This window comes from Jaculus jaculus, chromosome 7 (assembly GCF_020740685.1).
Source record: "Jaculus jaculus isolate mJacJac1 chromosome 7, mJacJac1.mat.Y.cur, whole genome shotgun sequence".
Lineage (NCBI taxonomy): Eukaryota > Metazoa > Chordata > Mammalia > Rodentia > Dipodidae > Jaculus > Jaculus jaculus.
In genome coordinates, this window is record NC_059108.1 from 25,621,377 (window position 1) to 25,635,846 (window position 14,470).

General features: G+C 41.6%; 1 protein-coding gene across 1 annotated transcript in view; it reads left to right on the forward strand.

Moving 5' to 3' along the window:
- The window catches only part of LOC123462292 (regulatory factor X-associated protein-like), a 46,961-nt gene extending 34,269 nt beyond the window's left edge, over positions 1-12,692 (forward strand). The window contains exons 2-4 of the mRNA XM_045155540.1: positions 2,296-3,101; positions 7,372-7,479; positions 9,634-12,692. Coding sequence (XP_045011475.1) covers positions 2,296-3,101; positions 7,372-7,479; positions 9,634-9,744 — 1,025 coding nt within the window. The 3' untranslated portion in view covers positions 9,745-12,692. The remainder of the gene's footprint in view (positions 1-2,295; positions 3,102-7,371; positions 7,480-9,633) is intronic.
- Positions 12,693-14,470: the final 1,778 nt, after the last annotated feature.

The window sequence follows — 14,470 nt, forward strand, 5'->3', positions numbered from 1 at the left end:
TGTTCCTTTCATTCTGGGTAGGTTCTGGATAGCTGGATGTGAGTGTATTTACGTCCTGACCTTAGCCAAATTTCCCTGAGCCCAAACCCCAGCTCTGACAGTGGTGTGTTTTTTTAAACTCCAGATCTGTTTGTTTTCTTTTCTTCCTGTCAGTTTCCACAACTGAAAACAGCAATTTCTTAACCTAGAGCTCAGATGATGATTACGTGAGCTAGTATTTGTGCATGCTTGGAACGTAGGGAGTGCAATCAAAATTCTTTTTTTTTTTTTTTTGTTTTTCAAGGTAGGGTCTCACTCTGGCTCAGGCTGACCTGGAATTTACTATGTAATCTCAGGGTGGCCTCGAACACTTGGCGATCCTCCTACCTCTGTCTCCCAAGTGCTGGGATTAAAGGCGTGCGCCACCACGCCCGGCGCAATCAAAATTCTTGGATTGGGCACTTAGGGTCACAGCACATAGAAACAGCACCTGGAGGAAGCTTGCAGGACTGGCGGGATGGCTTAGCGGTTAAGGCATTTGCCTGTAAAGCCAAAGGACCCAGGTTCGATTCCCCAGGACCCACATGCACAAGAGGGCACACACATCTGGAGTTTGCAGTGGCTAGAGGCCCTGGTGTACCCATTCTCTCTCTCTGTCAAATAAATGAAATTAAAATATTTTTAAAAAGAAATGTAAATCAATACTTCATGGAGATTCCACCTCTCTCCAGTGAAAGTGACTATTACCAAGAAAACAAACAACTGGGATGGAGAGATTGCTCAGTGGTTAAATGAACTTGCTTACAAATCCTGATGGGCTGGGTACAATTCTCTAGCCAAGGCTGATGGGGAACTCAAATAGGCTTGTTTACCCTCACTGACTGTGAACTAGAGATGCCAAGCTGTCACAGCCTCACATCTCCCATCTCAGGCAGTTTGAGGTCTAGTATCATCACAGTGCTCTAAGGCCTCACACTCCTCACCACTAGATCTCTCAGAACAATCACTGTACACAATGGAGTCCAGTAGAACAGTTATTTCTTAGGCCTGCTCCATGGAAGGGAATACATCCCTGATACTGAAAACCTGTAACAGGGGTAGTCATGAGCCCTAGGGATGTAACATCTGCTGGTGTCTGGCTAAATGTATACACTATACTATGTTCACCAAACTGCCCAGTAAGCACTTCTCTTAATGTTCACATCAATGCTACTCTCACTCTTGGTTAGAAGAGCTTCTCTTTTCAGATGGCAGTGACCTTGGGATAACTCAGAGGGCACCATAATGCTGAAAAGAAGTGACAGAGGAGTGCTCAGCACTGAAATATCCCTATCCCACCTTCCAAGGCTCAGGATCTATTGCGAAAAGAGGTGGTGGAAAGAATATAAAATTCACAAGAAGGGTAGGACTCCTTACAACATAGCATCTCCAGACACAAAATGGCCTGGATATCCATGACCTTCCAGTACCTGACACTACCTACACAAGACCATCATAAGAAAAATAGGAAGAAAAGATGATGACATCAAAATAAAAGAGAGACTGATTCAGAGAGGGAAGGGGTATGACAGAGTAGAGTTTCAAAAGGGAAAGTGGGGGGAGGGAGGAAATGACCACGGGTTATTGTCTACAATTATGGAAGTTGTCAATAAAAAACTATAAAGTAAAAAAAAAAAAATGTTATTTTTTTTTGGCAAGAGACCCTGGTGTACCCCCCCCACACAAATAAATAAAATTGAATGCTTAATTTATAAATAGAACTTTGCCATAAATATGTAGGAGATCAACTATATAGGAACTGGGTAAGGTTAATGAATGGATTAGCCATGGACATGGAGAGGCTGTATGACGCAGGGGACTTTGAAAATGTGACCAAGTTAAGGATTCTGAGATGGGGAGATGATCCTGGACCACTGGTGCAGGTCCAGCATCACCATAAGGAACCTGAGAGAGGAAGGCCACCATCAGAAAGGGTTTTGAAGTTTCCGAAAAAGGAAACAGATATGCACCGAGGCGCACAGGATTCCCGTAGAAACTGGAAACATGGGGGAGTGGACTTGCCATGGACTTTTCTCAGACTGAACGTAGTCGCGGGGGACATCTTGATTGTTGCCCAGCCAAACTCACTTCGGATTTTTGGATGTCAGGACTTGAAAAAGATGATGCGTGTGTGCGGGTGTATTTCTTCGAAGGGGTCATAAAACCCCAGTGAGAAAGCACTTTAAAACGTTCAGGTAGAGTGGATTCTGGCAAAGAGTGTCCCTTTGCCAGCTTGAGAAAACGTCCACCGCCGTACACGCACCTGGACCGGCACAGCCCGCCTCTCCGGGCGGGAGCGGCGTGGGGGCGTGGCCGCACATGCGCGGTTCGCCTGGTGCCTCAGCCCCGCTCCTCTGCGGCTGCGCGAGCGGCGACGCTGGGGGCGCGGGCTGCGGGCGCGCAGGCGCAGTCTCGCGCGGGCGTCTGTCGGGTGTGGAAGGCGCCCGCCCGCGAGCCCCTCAGGTGCCTACAGGTCGCGGGGTCGCGGGCCCCGGCCGAGTCCCGGCAGCACGGAGGTGCGGGGTGTGGCCGAGGGTTCGGGGCCGGGCTCCGCGGGGGCGGGCGCACCGCATCCGGGGGCTTCGGTCCCGCCCGCGGCCGCCGCCATGGCCCCGGCGCCCGCCTCGCGGTTCACGCTGCTGGTGATGCAGCCGTGCGGAGCCCCGGAGGAGACGGCGGCCGGCGGCGGCCCGAGGCCGGCCCCCGCGCCCTGCCGGCCCGCCGCGTACCCGGCCGAGGCGCCGGGGGATGCCGAGGAGGACGACGAGGCGGAGCTGCTGGACACCTCGGACCCGCCGGGGGGCGGCGAGAGCGCGGCCAGCCTGGAGGAGCTGGACGACGAGGACGCGCACTCGGGCGGCGAGGGCGGCGGGCGGCGGCGGGGCGGCGGCGCGTGCAAGACGTGCACCTACGAGGGCTGCAGCGAGACCACCAGCCAGGTGGCCAAGCAGCGCAAGCCGTGGATGTGCAAGAAGCACCGCAACAAGATGTACAAGGACAAGTACAAGAAGAAGAAGAGCGACCAGGCCCTGAGTTGCGGGGCCTCCGCCGCGGCCAGCAGCGCGGGCAGCGTCAAACTGGAGGTACTGCTCACGGCCCTGGCCTGGGCAGTGGGAGGAGGAGGAGGAGGAAACCCCACCCTTGCCCGAACCCCCTGTCCAGGCCCTGCCCCCCTACTTCCAAACAGGTTAGGTTGCCTGGCTGAGGTAGTGGCCATCAGTTGGGCGTTGCCTTCCCCTACCCAATCTTTCTAGGAACTTGCCCCAAGCCTTCATTGTGATAAAGTGAGCCTTGGAACCCAGGTCAGATGAGGACTCTGGATATGAGGCACTGCGGAGGAGGGAACCATCTCCCTGTGGTACATTCTCTCTTCCCAGTTTCCCTATTCCTCTGTAGCAGTTTAAGAATGCTGTTCTTCGAACAGTTACCTGTACTCTTTGGTGTCCAGTTCTTGTTTTCACAGTCCCTGTTCAGCACCTACCCGATCCTCACCTTCCTTAGTACCCCTAGAGAAAAGGATGGATTGATAAACGTTCGAGAGCTGTTTCAGAGGTCTTTGGGATTCCTTGAGATTGGAACTCTGTTGAAATGTGCAGCCAGGGCTCCACAAGTGGAATTCGGCCTGCAAGTCCCCACTCCATCATTTGCTGGCTGTGTGGCCTCATGTAAATACCCGTTTTCTCACTGTTGCCATTAAAACAAGGCCTAGTTTTTGGTGTCGCTGTGAATAAGGGATGTACCAGTTAAGTGTCCACAATGTCCAACAGTCATCCTGAGCTATTGTTATTGTTAGCAGGATACTTCAAGGTGATTCAAATAAGCAAGTATTTCACCTTATGTGTTTTCAGCACATGATTTTTTTTTTTTTTTTTGGTGCAGAGAATAATTGAAATTTGTTAACAGTGACCCAGAAAATAATGTTTAAAACTGAAATATTTCCTAGGTTGTGTCCCAAAAGTTTTTAAGTGTTTTCTTCTTAGGCTGAACATAAACAGGTGCACCAGAAAGTCAAATTTTAGTCATTGGGCTTGCTTACAGATGTAATACCCTAAATTTGAAATTTCCAGTCACCAACAATCACACTTCACTTCTCGTCCTCTTTTATCTTACAGTGTTAGTACCTTTGATATACATGTAAAAACACACTAGACCTCGCAGATCACTTTACACAGTAAAGTAGGCAATAATGTATGTGTTTTGCAAGAAGAAACAAGTATAGCTTGGCAGATTACACAAGTAGACTCATTATGAGCAGATTTATCATACTCATTTTAAAAGTTGGGTCAAGGGCTGGAGAGATGGCTTATTGGTTGGGGTACACTTGTGGGCAAAGCCAAAGGACCCAGGTTCCATTTCCCAGTACCCACATAAAGCCAGATGCACAAGGTGGCACATGCATCAGAAGTTCCTTTGCTGTGGCTAGAAGCCCTGGTGTGTTCATTCTCTCTCTATCTGCCTGCCTGCCTTCCTTCTCTCTCTCTTAAATAATTTTTTTAAAGGTCAAAAAGGCCAAGCATGATTGCACACAATGCAGTCCCATCTCTCAGGAGGCTGAGACAGGAGATTCACAAGTTTATTAGCCATTCTGGGCAGCATAGGTTCAAGGGCAGCTTAAGTGACATAGTGAGACCCCCAAACCAAAATAAAATAAAAAAGCAAAATGTTTTGTCAAGGCATATCACTGGTTAGTGACTGTGTACATTCTGTTTTATAGCCACCATAGGCATCTGAAATATTGTGACAGATAATGGAAGTCATTAAATACATTTCAGCACTTCATGTACACACCTGTGCTTTCACACATTCATTATTGTAAAGATGCACTTTCAGTGAGTCAGAGATCCACAAAAAGACATGAAATAATCCTGTGTAGTTTTCTACAATGAAATTTATAGGCAAATGAACTATAAAATACAGTGTTGATAAGGAAAAGCAAACATTTGGTATGAAGAAGTACATTATAAGGATAGCTCATTGGACAGTTGCACAGAAGTGATCTACAAGGGCTGGATGATTTTTCAGGATCATTAATTTTGTCTTGAAGCTTTGCATTATAGAAGATAACTTTTCAGGATCTCTCAGAAATTAGCTCTGTATCCATTTACGATTTTAATTACTTAGAATTTATAACTACAGTGTGAGAAAAAAATGTATAAAGGACAAGTAGATAGCTTGTATGTTAATAACCTCACTATTATAAAGTAATTTGTATGGGTTTTTTTAAAATAAAATATAAACAACAAATAATCTCCTTCCATATCGCTTATCTTTTACTCTGGGACACTTTGAAGATTTTGAGAAGATTATAAGAGCTATGAGTCTTGATACTAGCTGAACCAAGTGTAAGGAAAATAACTTTGTGCCTTTTGGGATCTAATGAGGGACACCACAGAGTACTGCCATGGTAGCACTGCAAATAGATCTTTAAAGGCTGGGATATTCTGGCTTCATGGAAAAAGTCTAACTCAGTGTAAAGCAGAAAAGACTGCAGAGTTCACTGAGGCACTGTGCTAGGCTGGAAATGGAGACTCCAAGTCCTTTAGCACTCAGGTAATTTGTTTTATATAGGTGGGAACCAAGTCACAGAAAGAACAAGTAACTTGGCCTACATCATAGAGCTACCAAGTACTCAGACACAAGTTAAGGTGCTTGCCTACAAAGCCTAGGGACCCAGGTTCAATTCCCTGGTACCCACATAAGCCAGATGTACAAGGTGGCACATGCATCTGGAATTCATTTGCAGTGGCTAGAGGCCCTGGTGTGCACATCAACCCCCCCCCCCCACACACACACACCGGTCTCTTTCAAATAAATAAACTATTTACAGTATTTATTACCCAGTGCTTAGGTGAAAATTAAAAAAAAATGCCTAAAAAGTTGGTAAGCTCAGAACAAAAATTCCCTGTGGAAAAGGAACTTCAACATTTATGAAAGTTTGTTCTACATGAATCAAAGTTACTTCCATACAAGCATCTTGGTTTTTGTGGTATTAACATCCTGATATACCCAGTGCTCACTCTGGGGTTGTGAGGATGTAGGGTATGCCGTCATGTCAGGTCTAATGGGTTTTGCTTTGTGCACATGAAACAAAGTGTCCCAGAAGCAAAGATAACTCTGTGGGAAGGAGAAATTAAATTTGCTTTCAGTTAAGGCACTTGCCTGCAAAGCCAAAGGAATCAGGCTCGATTCCCCAGGGCCCATGTAAGCCAGATGCACAAGGTGGCACATGTGTCTGGAGTTTGTTTGCAGTGGCTGGAGGCCTTGGCATGCCCATTCTCTCTCCCTCCGCCTCTTCCTCCCTCTTTATATCTTTCTCAAACAAATATTTTTAAAGGATCCCCTTTTTATAGTTGTAGCATTTTGAGACCTAAAACATTAATAGCTAGAAGTTTGCTAAATTCATAATGATAGCTGTAAACTGATACAGTAACAGACAACTCAAGAGTTTGGTAGATAAATAAGAAAAAACAGTTCAGATAGTATCCTAAATAGTATCAAGACTGAGTTTGTGTGAGGCATGACTTAATGATAAAAGCACTTCATAGTTTTATATTTGTTGAGGAAATACGGGAAGATATATAGTATAGTAGCAGAAGACACATTCAGTATGGGTAAGGCCTGGATTCAGTCCCCAGTAATCCTCTCCCAAGTTTTTGAGATGTATTATGACAGGCAGAATCTTTCAGTTAACTACAACAGTATTTTGTTACATTGGGAAAAGTGTTAAATGCGTAAGATTCAGGTAAATGGGCACATTTGATATAAGCACTACTGTTTGGGTCTTGATGTCTTAGGATAAGGTAACTATGACAGAACTTACCTGCTTTCTCTACACTGATAGTTTCATTCTGGTTTTCTAGACTTTTCCAGCCAGTTTGTCACTTTCCTTCTGACTTCCAAGTTCTGAAACTATATCATTTGCTTCTTAAGTAGTATTTTACTGCCCCTTTCCTTTTTTGGGGGGTGGGGCAAGAAATTTATCTGAATGTCTCAGCATTAGCAGTAGATATATTGCCTCTAAGTTCATTTATTTCATCTAAAAATCAGGCTGCACTGTGAGCTAGATATGTAGCTTAGAAGCAACTCTACACCTGTATTGCTGGCTTTAACCCACTATCAGTTTGAGACCCTGCAAGAGACTTAAGAACCCAGATTGGAAATTTTGGAAGCAGGAGTTTTACTTAAAATTAACTGCCAGCACCTTGCCTACAGCTTAGCAAGATGCTTTTCTACAGTTTCTAAGGAGCTGGGCAAAGGAGTAGAAGCAGAGAAACTGTTGTCATTGAAATGCCTGTCATTGTGAATTATTGTGTGTTATCTGTTCCTCTCATGTGCATTTTGTTTTTTATCCAGGAAAGTACAGATAACCTGCTCTCCATTGTCAAACAGAGAACAGGATCTTTTGGAGATCGTCCTGCAAGACCTACTCTTTTAGAACAAGTGTTAAATCAGAAAAGATTGGTATGTGTCTGTAAAGTGGTTACAGATAATGTTAGTGAAAAATTGCTAGCTATACTAGAACTGTTTGGGTTTTGATGCTGTTAAAAGCTGTTACCTTGGGCTGGAGAAATGGCTTAGCAGTTAAATGCTTGCCTGTGAAGCCTAAGGGCCCCCCCCACCCCCGTTCGAGGCTCAATTCCCCAGGACCCACATTAGCCAGATGAACAAGGGGCGCACATGTCTGGGGTTTGCAGTGGTTGGAGGCCCTGGTGCGTCCCCATTCATTCTCTCTCTCTCCCTCCCTCCCTCCCTCCCTCCCTCCCTCCCTCCCTCTCTCTCTGCCTCTTTCTCTATTGCTCTCAAATGAATAAATAAAAATAAACAACAATAATAAAAAAGCTGTTACCTTGCCATCAGATTGAACTGTGCTTATTCACTGGTACATACAGACTGCCATAGATACTTTGCCACCATAGATACTCTGCCCAGACCACAACAGAAAGAATAGCTTTAGACCTGTTCATCCTATTTCTTTGCTGACTAAACTTTGATAGCAAATTTTAAAGCAGACTACATTACTGAATTATAAGGTTTATGGAATAATGCTTTAATGGTATTGAGAAATGGTTAAACCATTTAGTAAGAATTTCTGTTATAAATTGATAGAAGTTACTAGAAGTCAATAAGGAAAGGAAATTATTTGATAAATATAAGAATAATTGGATAGTTATTTGATAGAAAAGAATTCAGCACATTGTACTGTATTCATCAAAATAAATTTTAGATAGTCCTAAAAGTTTTTTAAATGGAATTTGGACTTTATCTCAAAAATATAGTGATATTTTATAGCTTACAAGACATAGATTCACAAATAAGATTATAAACTTGAAACCAAGAAATGAATGTTGTAGTAAAAAACAGTGACAAAAATGAAACTGTAACATGACAAAGGAAAAATACTGGAAAAAGCTTTAACTTCAATGCATTACAAAAATAGAAAGAGAAGAAAGCAGAAGTACTACCTGCTAACAAGAGATATTCAGTATTCATAAGGTGACATCGAAAATAAGCAAAATTTCTTTGAAAGATTCCAAACAATGATGTTGAGAATTCTATGAAAAAGGCAGTCCATTCTGTTGGTAGCATCCTATGTTAGTATAAGCTTTAGAAAATATTGAGCCGAACGTGGTGGTGCATGCCTTTATTCCCAGCATTCAGGAGGCTGAGGTAGGAGGAGAATCATTGTGATTTCAAGGCCACCCTGAGACAACATAGTGAATTCCAAGTCAGCCAGGGATGGTGTGAGACCCTACCTCGGAAAAAAATGAAAAAAAAAATAAATTTGGTCAGCTTTAAAAGTGGTCATGCCGTTTAACTCAGAGGTCAAGCATAGTGTGAAGATATTTGCAGAAAACAAATCCTAAATACAAATTTCAATAGAAGATAATTGCTATAAGTATATTTATCTTACATAGTTGAAACAACCTAAATGTACAGTAGGCTTATGACAAGTAGATTATTGTACATTAATTTAATAGGATGTTAGCCAAGCTTGACACATAATTTTTAAGCAAAAATATTTAATAAATAGAAAATACATAAAATATATAATACATAAAAATTTAAATCAGTATTTAATGGTGCTGCTTACACTATTTTTCAACTTGTTAGAAGCAAATTTTTTTTCATTGAACATTTATACAAGTATAGTAAAATGTTAGTGGCAGTTTATTACATGTGTTATAGCAGTGTTATTATTTTTATTGATATATATGTACCTGTATATCCACACATGCATACTTGTGTGTATATATATATATAACTTTCCTAAGGACTTAAGATTTACAAATACACACACTCATATAATTTGTCTAAAGACTTAAGACTAGTGGGAGAAATTTCATTTTACTCATACATGTTTTGTTGGTAAGCATGTTATGTTTTGTAGGTACAAAGCAGAATAATTCCATTATATGAATGTAGTCTAATCCCATCAGAACAATGCTTTTGCTGGGTGTAGTAGTGCATGTCTGTAATCCCAACATTTGGGAGATTCAGGTAAGAGGATTGCCAGTTCAAAGCTTAGTCTAGGCTATGTAAGAGAGTAAGGATGGGAGGGAGGGAGAGAGAGAAGAGAATAATGCTATTAATTTTTTTCTTTTCTTTTTTTCTAAGTCATTACTAAGAAGCCCAGAAGTTGTACAGTTTTTACAGAAACAGCAGCAGCTATTAAATCAACAAGTTTTGGAGCAAAGACAGCAACAGTTTCCAGGAGCACCTGTGTGAGAGAACTTAACTAATAACTTCTATGTGTTTTTTGTCCATGTTGTAATAGATGAACATATTTTTATACTAAAGATATGTTGAGTAAGATATGCTAAGGAGCACGTATTGGTGCTGTTATACACCTGTAATCTCAACACTGGCTGGCTGAGGAAGGAGGATTGTGAATTCAAGTTTGTGCCAGCCTGGGCTACATAATGAAAGAGAAAGGGAGCAAGAGACTGGTAGTATATAAACATTTTACTGTAAATGTGTATGTGCATTTGAAGATAAGTATTGCATGTTTTTTTGCATTTGATCCTTTCAGAATACAACTGCTTTGAAAAAAAATCAGCCTATCTTCTCAAAATGACAATTACAGTTTTGGGGAAAAATGTTTCTCTTTAGTCATTGTTACTAAAGCTAATGCAGTTAGCTGATAGTCTGGAATGATCTAGCTTCATGAGTCCCATCAGCAAACATTGGGAAATATGTTTTGGGGTTGTCATCATGAGCTTGAATACTGCTAGGTTTTCATGAGTGGGCCAAGAACACTAAAGTTCTGTAGTGTTGTAATTACTCCCACACAACTAAAAGCCATCTCACCTGCATACCTATAAAGTTTCTGTTAAACACTCACAGCTGCACATGGTAACCCCTGTTTGGAGTTCAGGTGGGAGCAACTGGGAGTAGGCATATTCTTTACCTGGAAGGAAAGTGATCATTGAGTTTTCTTTGTAAATAAAATTAAGGTGTGCAGATGAATCCTGAGAGGAATGACAAATGAGGATTCATGCATTCCTAACGTTGACTTCTCAACTTGATGGTACCTGTTAGTGCTCTCTAGAGCAGACCCTCTCGTGAGGTGAATTTGAAAATATAGGTGCATCTCAAGTCACCAATGAAATTGTTTTTCCCATACTCATTTTCCCCAGAAAAAATAAAACCCTCATTTTTAAAACAGGTCCTAAAAATAGGAGCACTCTAGAACTTTGCCTGTGCTTTTGAAAATTGAGCTATTTTAAGACTGTTATTTCTAAGTACTATTTTAAAAATGATGGATAATAAGTATTCTTTTTTGTACTTTCTCCTATGAACACTTGTAAAAGGAAAATTTGCTGTAAGAGTATCAAGTCAAATGTCAAGAGAGTATATTTAACAGTAGGATAATAAATGGATGTGCCTCAGGTTGTATTTACAAGGCTTTGCTTGTAGGTTTATAAACTCTGCAAAAGTGTATCATGTTAAATTTAGTCATAACTGTTCTAAGAATTGCTTATGGAGCTGATGATATAACTTGTTGGTAAAACACTTGTCTAGCACAGGTGAATCCTTATCTTCAATCCCCAATGCCACACACACAATTATTTATAATAATATAATTATTTATAATAATTAAGGCAAGAGAATGTTTCTCTTCACTTTTTTTACTTGCATATCTTCAAAAGCACTTTTGCCAGAATTATTCATTAAAGTCCAGTTGTTGACCTTTAAGTTTCTAATTTACTTTCTTTGGTTGCTTCCCACTGGCTGCAGGGCGCGCTTACTGTTTGGTATTACATTTGTAGTGCTGGGAGCTGCCCCCGAGCCTGTTGACTTGAACAGCAGGATTCATTGGCTTGCGCTTCTTCGCTTCTTCACTCGAGTAAGGGGTGGAGAAGAGCAAAGGCAGCAGAGTGAGAGCTGGATGTTTATATATGCATGAAGTGGTAATGGGCTTTAGACACAAGGAAAAGTTATGGAGCTGCATGAAAGCCAGTGGGAGAAGAGTCTAGTTGGGTGTTACCCTCAAGAAAGCCATCCACCTTTTTTTTTTAAGTCTTAAACAGTTTCCACACATGTAAACTACCAGTAAACATACCAGTATAGTTGTACTTAAGTACTGCAGTTTTGTGTTTTAGATTTTCCTTTTTTCCCCCTGTGTTTTGGCTTGGGCTTTGGTTTTCTCATCCTATTTTCCATGTGCTGCAGACTTCCAGGTAATCTTTGCCACAACAGAGCACATAGTTTTTCTATGCTCATATAGTTATATATAAACATACATCATGCACATTTAAAATTGTGTTTATTTCACAGGCACATTATATGTGTTTGAATTGTGCTTTTAATGCACCAGGACTATGTAGTAGTAATTTGTATGTAGACAGCTCTGAGTCTTGTCTTTAGATGGCTTCACAGCATCTCATGATGTGCATGTATCGTTATTTGTTCAGTCATTCTTGGGCATTTATTTGGTATCCAGTTTTCTTTCCTGGTAAGCAGCTGCAGCAAGCCGCCCTTTATCCTTATATTGCAGTATACATTAGTGGTTTCACACCTTGAGCTAGACTTCTGTAAAGAACAACTGGGGCACTCGGCTTGGGGGATATACTTTATTGAAATAGTCTTCTATGTTTTGGATTTTTACCATGCACATATAATCGTTTCAGATGCTTTTTGTTAATATTAACTAAAGGAATTCTTGTTAGAAATTGAGAAGAGCAGACACTTAATACAATTATTTCTTTTTTTCTTTCCTGTAGCTCCCTAGAATAATAATGCAGAATAGAGGGGTACAGATGTTTCCTCTAAAGAGGCGAGGTTCCATTCCTTTTCCCCAGAGAGCTGTACCACGTCATGTGCTTGCAAGCACTGAGGGACGATTTAGTTTCCTCAAGCCTTCCCCAGCAGGCATGAATGCTCTTCATATGTCCTGGCTTCCTCTTGAGTGTGAATTGCTAATTGTTACACTTAGGACTTCCCACAGTTGTGAGTGATTGTTAGTTGTTTAGATCTGCTCTTCTGTAAGTTGCCTGGTGAAAGCTTTTGCCTTGTTTGCCTTTTTCTATTCAGGTGCAGAAATGTAATGAACATTCTGATAACTGACTCTTTATCAATAATTTTATCCATTTTTTTTCCAGTCAAGTGTAAAGTTTGTTGACTTTATCTTATTTATTTATTTTTTTTGCCAAATAAACTTCTATTTTTCAGTATGTCTGATACTTCCTTTTATGGTTTTGGAGTTTCCAGGTTTGCTTTACAAATTTCAATTTGTCATCTTTGAAATGTTTTCCAATTTACAGTTGCTTATATTTTTTAATATGATTAGAAAATATGAATATTGTATAGATCAATGACACTGAAATTTTAGTATTTGCTTTTTAACTTCCTTTAGCTAGGAAAATGAATATCACACTTAAGATAACATGCTATAGGTGGACAGTGGATATCATAGAGTAGTACCTGTACTCAGAAATCATTTAAAGATGAACCAAACATATTTGTCTAGCAGCCATATGACTTAGGAAAATGTCTGATTTAAATGTTGCTTTTATTGATTTTAAAGATTAGAAGTTTTTAAAGCGTTTTAGTGAAAATATTTGACATTTTAGTTAGCAGGTCAGGTTGCTGTCACCTTCCAGTCAAGAGATGAGCTATTCACAATGGTTGTCCTTAGTGTCCACCCTCCAGTAGCCCTTGGGACACTCTGAAACCTTGAAAATGAGTTTTTCTTATCCACTGCCTCACTGTAAATAAATCTTTCCCCTTTGTAGCTTTACCCTAGTACCAAAAAGCATGAAGCTTGTCCTACAATAGATTCATAAGCAAGGTGGCAGTTTTCATGAGCTGTTTGTCTTTTGGGGTGATGAAAACCCAGGAGTATGCCGCATGAAAACAAACAACATACAGAAGAAAGCCACTCAAACATCTTCGATGACTGGTGGGAACTTTTGAGGCTTGTTTTCCTCTTAGTCATTGCACCTTGTATGATTTCTTGTTCTCAACTTGGCAGCAACAGTCACCACCAAGGACACAGGATACATGATTATGTTAATATGAAATGTCTGTACAAAAATGTATTGCCATAATCTCATGCAGATTCTAACTTAATGTTTGTGTAAGTGTATATGAGCATGAATGGGTGTACTCTGAAACTGGAAGGGGCCCACAAAAGGTGAGAAAGAGGCACTGAGAAAGGGGAAGAAGCAAAGGAACACATGCCAAGAAAGAAAGGAGGCTATCGGGAGTGGGAGGTCTCAAGTGAGGCAGGGAGATGGGGAAGGAGAACCAGTAAGAAATCTGGGGGCTGGGGAAACAGTAAAGACTTTTTGCAAAGCCTGCTGACCCGAGTTTAATCCTATCGAGTGCCCACATAAAACTGGACACAACTTGGTGCATGCTTGGATGCCAACGTGTCCACAACCAGTGTTGGAGCCAGCTGAGTTCAGAGCTTGAAGGCCAGCTAGCCTGCCTTTCATTTGCAGCAGCCAGAAACCCTGTCTCAAAGAATGTAGAGAAATACAAACACCTTGAGGCTAGGTTTGACCTCCACATGTGCCATGATGAAACATGATACTTCCTATGCTAATTTATATTATAAAATGTCAGCTCATTCAGCATCAAGTACAAACTTACACATCACTACCATGTTAATTGGGGTGATCTACAGAAGCCTGTGGGGGCTGGTCAGGGTAACAAGCAGCAGCATCTCTTCAGAAAGTCACAGAACCAAGGTAAGAAAGGTCCAGCTCTCCTCTAAGTCCTCACGCATCGTTTGCTAGTGCTCACACCCTAGCAGGGGGCTGCTGACACTGTCCTCTCCAGGCTCGAGTTGCCCTTGCAAAGCTGGCGCCTACTCCCTGAATACCCATCATGGGATGAGCATCCTGCTTCTCATTTGTGCTACCTAGTGGGTCCTTGGAAACCTGGGAAGTGCCTGTCCAAGCACGGCCCAGAATCACTCCCTGTCTTATGCTGAGATGATTTATTT